This window comes from Oryctolagus cuniculus, chromosome 15 (genome assembly GCF_051225735.1).
Source record: "Oryctolagus cuniculus isolate XC-2025 breed Fujian yellow rabbit chromosome 15, ASM5122573v1, whole genome shotgun sequence".
In the NCBI taxonomy this organism is placed as follows: Eukaryota; Metazoa; Chordata; class Mammalia; order Lagomorpha; family Leporidae; genus Oryctolagus; species Oryctolagus cuniculus.
Window position 1 is genome coordinate 37,861,847 of NC_142881.1, and position 12,396 is coordinate 37,874,242.

The 12,396-nt window shown below is 42.0% G+C and overlaps 1 protein-coding gene across 1 annotated transcript in view; it reads right to left on the reverse strand.

Moving 5' to 3' along the window:
• Positions 1-12,396, reverse strand: part of KIF11 (kinesin family member 11) — a 61,522-nt gene that overhangs the window by 42,588 nt on the left and 6,538 nt on the right. The window contains exons 2-9 of the mRNA XM_002718383.6: positions 9,346-9,478; positions 9,033-9,130; positions 8,872-8,950; positions 5,096-5,281; positions 4,860-4,984; positions 3,196-3,286; positions 2,725-2,967; positions 811-906 (exon numbers count right to left, since the gene is read on the reverse strand). Coding sequence (XP_002718429.3) covers positions 811-906; positions 2,725-2,967; positions 3,196-3,286; positions 4,860-4,984; positions 5,096-5,281; positions 8,872-8,950; positions 9,033-9,130; positions 9,346-9,478 — 1,051 coding nt within the window. The remainder of the gene's footprint in view (positions 1-810; positions 907-2,724; positions 2,968-3,195; positions 3,287-4,859; positions 4,985-5,095; positions 5,282-8,871; positions 8,951-9,032; positions 9,131-9,345; positions 9,479-12,396) is intronic.

Consider the following 12,396-nt stretch of genomic DNA (forward strand, 5'->3'; position numbering starts at 1 on the left):
CACATGCGTGCTGGGTTCTAGTCCTGCCTGCTTCTCTTCCAGTCCAGCTCTCTGCTGTGGCCTGGGAGGGCAGTGGAGGATGGCCCAAGTGCTTGGGCCCCTGCACTCACATGGGAGACCAGGAAGAAGCACCTGGCTCCTGGCTTCGGATCGGCGCAGCCCTGGCCATAGTGGCCATTTAGGGAGTGAATCAACAGAAAGAAGACCTTTCTCTCTGTCTCTCCCTCTCACTATCTATAACTCTACCTGTCAAATAAAAAATTAAAAAAGAAAAAAAAGATATTATCCATATAATTGAATACTACTTAGCAAAAATAATAAATGAACTATTGGTATATAATACAACAAATATGGAAGCCCAAATACTATGCCAAGAAGCCAGATGAAAAAATCAAATATTATGATTCCATTTCAGCAAAAGAAATCTATAGACAAAAGGCAGATCAGTGAGTGACTGCTTGATTGCAAAGGAACGATGGCAAAACTCAACAGTGATAAAACTTTTCTGAAACAAAATCATGTTTTACACTACTCTATTGACATACCAAAAAGCATTGAATTGCATGCTTCCAATGGGTGAATATTATGGTATATAAATTCTGAGTATTTTGTAAATGTAAATAAATTGCAAATATTGCTAAAGTACCATCTCAATGATAGAAAAAACATTTTAACCTTAAAATATTAAACCACTCAAAATAGTCTGCCACAGGTGACATAACAAATCTTGCTTAACAACTAATTGCTTCATTTACTTATTTTCAAATTTGTCCAAAAAAAGTATACTACACCACAAAAGTTCCAAAGTACCTTAATAAGAGCTTTTTTGGTGAGTTTCTGATTAACTTCGGGCTTATTCAATATGTTCTTTGCTCTATGTGCATACTCCAGTGTACTCAGAGTTTCCTGTTATGAAAAAGAAAAGTCAATTACTAAAGATATCATGACAATAACAGAGCTCAATCATATAAAATGTACTACTGAAAAACCAAATATAATGTAATATGTATTATATAATAATTTGTTATATCTAATCTAAAAATCAACTCATTAAGACTACAACCAACCTTTAAAAAGGAAGTTGGGGCTGGCAAGGTGGTGTAGCGAGTAAAGCCGCTGCCTGCAGTGCCGGCATCCCATATGGGCACCAGTTCCAGTCCCGGCTGTTCTACTTCCAATCCAGCTCCCTGCTGATGGCCTGGGAAAGCAGTAGATGATGGCCCAAGCTCTTGGGCCCCTGTACCCATGTGGGAGACCTGGAAGAGGCTCCAGGCTCCTGGTTTCAAATTGGCCCAGCTCTGGCCATTGTGGCCATCCAGGGAATGAACCAGTGGATGAAAACCTGTCTCTCTCCCTTTCGGCCTCTGCCTCTCTGTAACTCTTTCAAATAAATAAATAAATCTTCAAAATAAATAAAAAGTAAAAACGAAGGTATTGAAAAGATTTTTATCTTTCTTTCTTTCTCTTCAATTCCAGGGTCCCTTAGACAAGCCTTAAATCCAATAAATTCAGGGTGAGACTTAGGGCACAGTGGGTTAAACTGCTTTACTCCCCAAATGCCTATAACAGCTTGTGCTTGTCCAGGACAAAACTAGGAGTCTGAAGCCCTCATTGTGGCATAGTGGGTTAAGTCACCACATACAGCCCTGGCATCCCAGATGGGTGCTGGTTTTTGTCCCAACTGTTCCTCTTCCAATCCAGCTCTCTGTTTATGGCCTGGCAAAGTACTGGAAGATGGCCCAAGTGCTTGGGCCCCTGCACCCACAAGGGAGACCCATAAGAAGCTCCTGGCTTCAAACTTGGCCCAGGCCAGGTCATTGCGGCCATCAGGAAGTGAACCAGCAAATGGAAGACCTCTCTCTCTCTGTCTCTTCCTCTTTCTGTGTAACTCTTTCAAATAAATAAATATTTAAAAAAATGTTTCCCAGGAAGGATCATTTTTTCAGTGGTGTCTTTCTTTATATGCCCACATGCAATATCTAGATTCTTATATACTGAATGAATGAAGCCAGTTATTTAACTTTTAAGACATGTGATGGGGGGCTGGCAGGGGTAAAGCTGCTGCCTGCAGTGCCGGCTTCCCATATGGGCACTAGTTCAAGTGCCAGCTGTTCTACTTCTGATCCAGCTCTCTGCTATGGCCTGAGAAAGTAGTGGAAGATGGCCCAAGTCCTTGGGCCCCTGCACCCATGTGGGAGACCTGGAAGAAGCTCCTGGCTCCTGGCTTCAGACTGGATCAGCTCCAGCCATTGTGGACAACTGGGGAGTGAACCAGTGGATGGAAGACCACTGTCTCTCTCTCTCTCTCTGCCTCTCCTTCTCTCTCTGTGTAACTCTGAGTTTCAAATAAAAATAAATAAATCTTAAAAAAAAAAAAAAAAAGTGATGGGCCAGTGCTGTGGCACAGTGGGTTAAAGCCACCGCCTGCAGTGCTGACATCCCATGTGGGCACCTGTTCAAGTCCCGGCTGCTGTGGCCTGGGAAAGTAGTAGAAGATGGCCCAACTCCCTGGATCCTTGCACCTGTGTGGGAGGAGACCCAGAGTAACCTCCTGGCTCCTGCCTTGGGATCAGCTTAGAAGTGGCCATTGCAGTCATTTGGAAGACCTCTTTGTCTGACTGTACCGCTCTCTGTAACTCTCTTTCAAATAAATAATTATAAAAAAAGTGATAATTAATAAGAATTATAGTTACTATACTTGCAGCTTCCTTTCAAAGGGTTTACCTCAAGATTGAGAGATGCAGGAGAAATTGTTGCAATTATAGATGTTCTTGTACGTCCCCCAAGAGAATCTTGGAGGATTCTAGTTAGTTTAGATTCTCGATAAGGAACATGAGGTGTTCTTTCCACAAGAGCAGTGATGACTCTTCCCAAGGTCAACAGGGACTGATTGATATTTCCAGCTTCTCGGGCTCTCTTGTCAACAGCTCCAGAACGACCAATATTTTCACTTCCTGCAAGATCAACCTTTAATTTTAAAAATAAACAGTTTATTGGATTTGAATTCAAAGACTTTCATTCTCATATATACAGAATGTATTCAATAGAGAATAACATGATTTTTCTTATAGTTAACACATTTCTTCAACAAAGCTGTTAACCCAGACTACAAAAACATGGCCTAGAAGTATAAATTTTCCATGTGCTCTGTGAGCTGGTCATGAATGAAACAGTGCCATTAAGGTAGACACTTACCAGGTTCAACTTTCCAATTTTAACAAGCTCTTCTCCATCAATTGTAGTTTCCTTCATATGTATTGTAACAGAAAAAACTGAGTGGGAACGACTATAAAACAAGATGAAATTGCCCAGTCATGATCATGTAAAACATTTGCTTCCTATAAAATACTGAAAACCAGGAAACGAGAATCTAAATACCTAAGGCAGAGCAAGATATTATCAGATAGGAAGTATCAATACTGGTGCTCTCCTTATAAATCTCAAGTCAATTATCAAATTCCCTTCTTTACAGCATAAAATCTAGGTATGTGAACCACACATTTTTTTTTTTAATATTTACTTATTTATTTGAAATCAGAATTAGAGAGGAAAGGAGAAACAAAGACCTTCTATCTGCTGGTTTACTCCCCAAATGGCCACAACGATCAAGACTGGGCCAGACTGAAGCCATGAGCTAGGAGCTTCTTCTGGGTCTCCCAAGTGGGCACAAGGGCCCAAGGACTTCGGCAATCCTCTGTTGCCTTCCCAGGCGCACCAGCAGTGAGATGGATCTGAAGCAGAACTGCTGGGACCTAAACTTGGCTTAACCCATTGTACCACAGCACTGGCCCCTGAACGACACACCTTGATCCATTCCAATTTGACTTCCTCGGGGTTCTTAACTCTCTTTAAAAAAAACTTTGGCTCATTTATTGTCATTTTATTTGAAAATAGAGATAACCAGAGAGAAATCTTCCATCTGCTAGTTCACACCTCAAATGCCTATACAACAGTCAGGTCTGGGTCAACCCATGTCAGGAGCCTGGAACTCAATCTTGGTTTCCCATTTGTGTGGCAGGGACCCAAGAACTTGAGCCATCATCTGCTGCCTCCCAGGATGTGCATTAGCAGAAAACTGGATGGAAGCAGAGTAGTTGGGAGTCCAAAAAGGCACCCCACTATGGAATGCAGGCATCCCAAACAGAGACATAACTGCTGTGCCACATGCCCACTCCCTTAATTCTTTTTTCTTTTTAAGATTTATTTATTTTAAAGCCAGAGTTGAGAGAGAGAGAGAGAGAGCGAGCGAGCGAGTGAGCGCGTGCACAAGCAACAGATGGGACTGGGCCAGGAACTTCATCTGGGTCTCCCATGTGGGTACAGGCGCCCAAGCACTTGGGCCACCTTCCGCTGCTTCTCAGGCATATAAGCAGGGAGCTGGATCTGAAGTAGACAGCTGGGGAATCAAACCAGCATCCATATAGGATGCCAGCATGCCACAGGGCTGCCCCCCACACCCTGTAATTTTTTTTTTTTTTTTTTTTAAGATTTATTTATTTGAAAGTCAGAATTGCAGAGAGAGAGAGAGATAGAGAGATAGAAAGGTCTTCTATCCACTGGTTCACTTCCCAACTAGCTGCAACGGCCAGAGCTGTGCTGATCTGAAGCCAGAAGCCAGGAGCTTCTTCCAGGTCTCCCGGGTAGGTGCAGGGGCCCAAGGACTTGGACCATCCTCTACTGCTTTCCCAAGCCATAGTAGAGAGCTGGATTGGAAGTGGAGCAGCTGGGTCTTGAACCCGCACCCATATGGGATACTGGCACTGCAGGCAGCGGCTTAACCCACTATGCCACAGCGCTAGCCCCGCCCCATAATTCTTAAAAAGAAAATGAAGTGAGGGAGGAGAGGATGGCTTTCTTACCTAGAGTATGCATTCATCAGTGTCGCTGCAGTTGTCCTTTTTGCTGCCCCCTTCTCCAAAATCTGATAGACTTCATCCTTATTATGTACTGTAATTTCTTCTAAACCTTTGATTATCACTCCCCTCTGAACAAGTATCAAAAATAACCCATTAGATGTGTCAAAAAATGTATACTGACTTCTCAAAGCCTCATCATCAAAATTTAGAGATATTTTCATTCTCAAAGTCTTAGTTACCTTGTTACGAGGATCATCAAACATCTGTAGTCGCTCAGAAACGTCAGAAGATGGATTAAGCAGATCAAAAAGTTCTTCATTATAGATTTCCAACAGAGATACCTTGACTGAAAATTCAGTACCATTATCAGTAAGTTTCTCAAAAATTTGATGAAGTGTACGTGGAATTATACCAGCCAAGGGATCCTGAAATGATAATATTAATAAGGATTAAAATAAAAGAGTATAACACATACTTGAATAACAAGAGCCTCACTGTACATTTAAACGTAAGCACAGCTGGATTCTGTATTCATGGACTATACAGACTCTGATTAAACCAACACGGACTGAAAAATACATGGGAGGGGCCAGTGTTGTGGCACAGCGGGCTTGGCATCCCATGTGAGCACGGGTTCAAGTCCTAGCTCTTTCACTTCCAATCCAACTCCCTGCTGATGTGCCTGGGAAGCGAGCAGAAGATGGCTCAAGTACTTGGACCCCTGCCACCTACAGGGAGACCCAGATTGAATTCCTGGCTCCTGGCTTTGGCCTGGCCCAGTACCAGCGTTTGTAGACATTTGGGAAGTGAATGGGAAATACTTTTCTCTCCATCTTTCATTGTCTCATTATAACTCTGTTTTCAAATAATCTTTTAAAAAATGAAAATATATGGGAACAAACAATACTTACTACATCTATATTGAACATGCACAGAATTTTTTCTTGTCATTATTCCCTAAATGATACAACACAACAACTATTTCTATGGCATTTACATTGTATTAGGTATTACAGATAATCTAAAGATATTTAGAGTATGTAGTTATTTAAAGTATGTAAGATGTGTATATTCAAATATATGTATGTAAGAAACTTGGGTGTAGATTTTGGTATCCAAAGGGAATCCTAGGACCAATTTCCTATGGAAACTATGACCATATACCAAAGCAAATTACAAACTAAACTAAACTAATCTAATGTTAGAGATCTGTCATACACGTTAGCCATTTTCATGTGTGAACATTACAGAGAAACTAACTGAACCAAGCTAATTATAAAGTCAAGTGCAATAATCCTATTCAACTCTCCTCATAAGAACATAATACCAGGAACCATTGCTACAACACTTCCAACACTGGCATCCCATACGTATACATCCCATATGGGCGCCAGGCCAGTTCGAGTCTTGTCTGTTGCACTACTGATTCACCTCCCTGCTAACGTGCCTCGGAGAGCGGCAGGGGACTGCCCAAGTGCTTAGCCTCTGCACCCATGTGGGAGATCAGGATTGCGGCCATTTGGGGAACGAACCAGAATATGGAGGAGCTCTCTCTGTATCTCTCCCTCTCTCTCTTTAACTCTACCTTTCGAATAAATAAATCTCAAAAATTAAAAAAAAAAAAACCTAATACCATAATTGTAATGTAATCAGAAAAACAGCTCATCTAAAAGCATATTCCCTAATTCTGACATAAAATAGGGCTGTTTGTCAAATATCCACATATTCTTAATAAAATTGTTATAAACCTCTAAGTGCTTTGTCTTAAGCCTAGTCCATATTGCTTATGGATAGAATTCTGTAACTTTATTGTCCCAATGTCAAGTAAGTTAATGACACAACTATGTAAGCACTAGGAAAAAGGATTTATCTAAATGTCAATAACTTGGAAATTTAGTTATTAAACTCATTTACTGTCCCACTTGGGTGCAGGGGCCCAAGCACTACGGCCGTCTTCCACTGCTTTCCCAGGTGCATCAGCGGGGAGCTGGACAGCAAGTAGAACAGCTGGAACTGGAACTGGTGCCCATAAGAGATGAAGGCAGCGGCTTTTCCTACTACACCACAATGCTGCCCCTAATTTAAGCACTTCCGATGTAGGTGTTTGGCAAAGAGGTTAAGCTGCTGCTTGCAACATACATATTCAAGTCCCAGCTTAACTCACCATCCCGGCACCTGCTGATATACTGCCTTGGAGGCAGCAAGTAATGGCTTAAGTAGTTGGGTCCCTGTCACCCACACTGGGACCTGGATTAGTCTCTTGGTTCCTGGCTTCAACCTGACTCAGACCCTACTGCTGCAGCCATTTGGGGAATGAACCAGCAGATGGGAGACCACTTTCTCTCTCTTTCACTCTCTCCCTATTTCTCTACCTTTCAAATAAACAGAATTTTTTTTAAAAAAGGAAGCAAATTTAAAAGAATTTCTGATGAGGGCCAGCGCTGTGGCACAGCGGGTTAACGCCCCGCCTGAAGCGCCAGCATCCCATATGAGCGCCAGGTCTAGTCCCGGCTGTTCCTCTTCCAATCCAGCTTTCTGCTATGGCCTGGGAAAGTAGTAGAAGATGGCCCAAGAGCTTGTTCTCCCACATGGGAGACCTGGAAGAAGCTCCTGGCTCCTGGCACTGTGGCGTAGCAGGTAAAGCCACCGCCTGCAGTGCCAGCATTCCATATGGGCGCCGGTTTGAGTCCCAGTTGCTCCTATCCAGCTCTCTGCTATGGCCTGGGGAAAGCAGTAGAAGATGGCCCAAGTTCTTGGACCCTTGCACCCATGTGGGAGACCCAGAAGAAACTCCTGGCTCCTGGCTTCGGATGGGTGCAGCTCTAGCCTTTGCGGCCATCTGGGGAGTGAACCAGCGGAAGGAAGACCTCTCTCTCTGTCTCTCCCTCTCTCTGTAACTCTGTCTTTCAAATAATGAAAATCAATCTTTAAAAAAAAAAAAAAAACTTTTGATGAACATCTTTGTGAAATGTACTATATGCTTAGTACAATACTGTAATACAGTTATCTTAATTTCTTGAATATTCAAGTCATCATTAATAAAGTACCACATTGCCTCCTGCTATGTTAACTTCTGAGACTTATTTCCACACTACAAAGTCCTCCCCCTCAAGCACTACTGATACTCTAACTTCACCACATGGTAGTAGTCCTCCCTTACCTGTGGTCTCACTCCTTGTGGTCAATCACAGTCCAAAAACATTAAATGGAAAATCCCAGCAACAAACTATTTGTAAGTTTTACATTACATGCCGTTCTGAGTAGCATGACAAAATCTTCCCCCATCCTGCCTGTTAGTCACTTAGTAGCTGTCTTGTTATCAGACTGACCATCGCGTATATCACAGTGTTTGTGTCTTTTACTTAACAGCAGCTCTGAAGTGTAAAGATAGTGCTGCCAGCAACTCAGAAAGCCAAAACAAAGGCCACAAGTGCTTCCTTAAAGTAAAAAGGTGAAAGCACAGGGCTGGCGCTGTAGCTTAGTGGATAATGCCACACCATGTGACACTGGCATCCCACATGGATGCCAGTTGGAATTCCAACAGCTCCACTTCCAATCTAGCTCCCTACTAGTGTGCCTGGGAAAGCAGTGGAGGATGGCCCAAGTACTTGGGCCTCTGCACCCACGTAGGAGACCTGGAGGAAGCTCCAGCCTCCTGGCTTCAGGTGGCCCAATGCCGGGTATTGTGGCCATTTGGGGAGTGGGCCTGCAGATAGAAGATCTCTCTCCCTCTCTATCCCCTCTCTGTAACTCTGCCTTTCAAATAAATAAGTCTTTAAAAAAGTGAAAGCACAATAAGATATTCTGACAGAGAGACCACATTCATATAACTTTTATTACAGTATATTATTATAATTGTTCTATTTTATTATTATTGTTCATCTTACTCTATCAACATAAATTCAATGCTATCACAAATATGTATGTATAGGAAAAAAATATAGCATATATATAGGGTTAGATACTATCCAAACTGGCACAGAAGAGATTAAAGTATGTCATAAACAAGAAGTACCTCCTCCCAGGTGTACACTTCATTAGGTGACCTTTCACCTTCCATTGTGAAGGTTTTTCCAGTGCCAGTTTGGCCATATCTGTCAAGAATAACAACAATGTTAAATCAAAACCAAATACATGTATCTAAATATTTTTAACAACTTGATAGTGTTCACTTACGCAAAGATGGTGCAATTATAGCCCATAATAACTTCATCCAGAATTGGGCAAACAACACTTCGGTAAACATCAATTTGTTTAGTAGATGCTCCAAAAACCTATCAAAAAAAAATTCTTAAAACTCAAAAGTACTCATTTCAATAATTTTGTTTCTAGTATACTAATTCCACCCACTGGAGACCATATGACAACTTGAAGAAATAACTGAAATGTGTAAGTATATACCATTTTTCTAGGGGAAACATGTATATTAGGATTACTTTACATTGTGGACATTCTAGAAGTAGCAGTATTTTAGGAAGAAGATAAATACCATATCAAAAGTATATGTTTTCCTTGAGCTCTTGTCAGCCAATCCTCCAGTTCGTACACTCACTTCTTTTCGTACATTATCACACTCAACTACTGAATGGGCGTTAGCTTTCCTTTCTGCCAAATTAAAGGGTCTGTAGAAAGAAATACATAAAGTTATTTAAGAACTCTCAGGTACCAGGTTATCAATGATATTTTTGTTGACTACATTAGTCAGAAAAAATGTGGGGGTGGGCATTTGGTCTTGAATTGAAGCATCTAGTTGAAAAGCCTGCATCTCATACCTGGGTGCCTGGGTTCTATTGCCAGCTCCAGGAGATAGCCCTCTGTAAATACCTAGCACAAAATTAGAAGTAGATAAAAATAATAACTAATGTGTTAAGTCCTTTCTATGTGCCTGGGACTTATGGCTCTAGGTACTTTAAATGAACTTTAAATGAATGGTCCCTAAAATACTGTGAAGTTGGTAATATTACTAGCCCCATTTTTCAAATGAGGCAACAGGATCAGAAGAGTTAGGTTTCCTAAGCAGACTGGGTCAGAGTCCTATTCTATTTAAATGCCTAAGCAGGTAATACTTGCTTCAAAAATTACCTCCTCCAGAGCCCTTCCCACTACACAAGGCTTCCCCGCCTGCCGCAACCTAGACTACATTCAACTTTCGTTCCTACAGCACCTTTTTATATTCCCTTTCTAAACACCACCTCTCAGAATCATGGTTTCCACTAGACCTCAGGTACCTGGAGTTCCTGTTTAGTTTGCTGTTTTCCTAGTGTCTGTGACTATGCTTGGCACACAATAGGGACTCAAATATCTGTAAACTACATTACTTAATAAATGTCATCCTAAGAAGAATGATGGGAAAACTTAAAAAAAAAATATTTATATTCTTAATACATGCCTGGGTCAGAAAGGAGAAGTGTACTCTTGATCTGAGCTCATTTTTCCCATTGAATATCTCTCTCAGATTTTAGAAGGAAGTGCCAAATAGGAAATTATTTTCCTCTTATCACTAAAAAAAACCAAACTGCTATTTACTTAAGCAGGATAACCTCAACTTCCTCTGACATATTTCTGAGTGGCCAGAGACCAAATTTGTGATCCCAGGAAATAACAGCTCTCAGGTATTGTCTAGTAATGCTGTCATCTGCCAAGTGTACTGACTTACCTAAGACACATAACCCAGATGATTACGCGCTAATATCAAAGGTTCAACAAAACTAAGTCACAACCTACTTTGGGGGTAAGCGCCGTGGCATAGCAGGTAAAGCCACCGCCTGCAGTGCCAGCATCCCATATGGGTGCCAGCTTAAGACCCGGCTGCTCCACTTCTGATCCAGCTCTCTGCTATGGCCTGGGAAGCAGTAGAAGATGGCCCAAGTCCTTGGGCCCCTGCACCCATGTGGGAAGACCCAGAGGAAGCTCCTGGCTCCTGGCTTCCAATCGGCACAGCCCCAACCATTGAAGCCAACTGGGGAGTGAACCAACAGATGGAGGACCTCTCTCTCTCTCTGCCTCTCCTCTCTCTGTGTAACTCTTTCAAATAAGTAAATATTTAAAAAAACAAAAAGCCCTACTTTCACTAACCGAGGCCACCCAGTGGGATGAGTTGTTTCCATGTGCCAGCCCTGTGCTTTCACCTTTTCACTTTAAGGTTTCAGCTTTTCCAATCAGTCTATTATTCCTAGCATCCCTAAACCAACCTCTTGCCTGGATATGTGATTCAGTTACCAAACAAATACCACTCATGTTGTCAGGAAATTCACACAGATGGTATCTTTCTAAAAGTTATCAGAACTCCCAGAGGAGTTCTTACCTGTGCTGTTAGCGCATTGCCAAGCCTTTATTTTCCTACCCAGACATCTCTGATTAGAAATTACAATAATTCTAGTGATCACACTAACAAACCCATCAATTCGTTGGCTAAAATACCATTACTTAAAAACTCAAGACAACCAAAATGGTGAGATGGGAGAACAAGAATAAAGAAATAAAGTTCTATCATGTGAATAAGTGCTAATTCATGTTTCACAGACAGTCATCAAGTACTAGACACTGGGTTTATAGCAGTGAACAAAGTAAAGTATTAAAAAAAAATCCCAAACACCTATTTCCTGTTCTCAGGGAGTTTTTTAACCTGGTTATGGGTGGGAGAAAGACAACTATCAAAAAAGAAATAAAAATATTAGTTGCAGATAACCTAGAAATGACAATAAATAAAGCAGATTAAAAGGGATATGAAGTGATGATAGGGAAACATAGGTGGCTGTTATTTTATGGTAGTTAAGGAGTGTGGATCTGGTGAAGATAACTTTTTAAAAAGTTATTTATTTATTTTAGAAGATGCTATGAATATCATTTTGATCTTGTGTGAATATATGAAAGAGGAAAAAAATAAATATGTTTACATGGAAGGTAGAGTTAGAAAGGAGAAACAGAGAGGAATCTTCCACCCACTGGTTCATTTGCCAACTGGCTGCAATGGCCAGGCCTGGGCCAGGCCAAAGCCAGGAGCCAGGAGCCAGGACTCCCACTTGGGTGGGGGAAGCAGGGGCCTAAGTATTTGGGTCATCTTCTGCTGCTTTCCCAGGCACACTAGCAGGGAGCCGGATCAGAAATTAAGAGGCTGGGGCTCAAACAGGAGTTTGTTTGTTTTTTTTTTTTTAAAGATTTATTTATTTACTTGAAAGTCAGAATTAAACAGAGAGGAGAGGCAGACAGAAATGTCTTCCATCCGCTGGTTCACTCCCCAGTTGGCCGCAAAGGCTGCAGTTGCACCCATCTGAAGCCAGGAGTCAGGAGCTTCATTAATGTCTCCCACATGGGTGCAAGGGTCCAAGGACTTGGGCCATCTTCTACTGCTTTCCCCAGGCCATAGCAGAGAGCTGGATAGGAGCAACTAGGACTCGAACCAGCGCCCATATGGGATGCTGGCACTGCAGGCGGTGGCTTTACCTGCTACGCCACAGTGCCGGCCCCTCAAACAGGAGTTCTGATACAAGATGCTGGCGTCATAGGAGGTGGCTTAACCCACTGTGCCACAGTGCCAGCC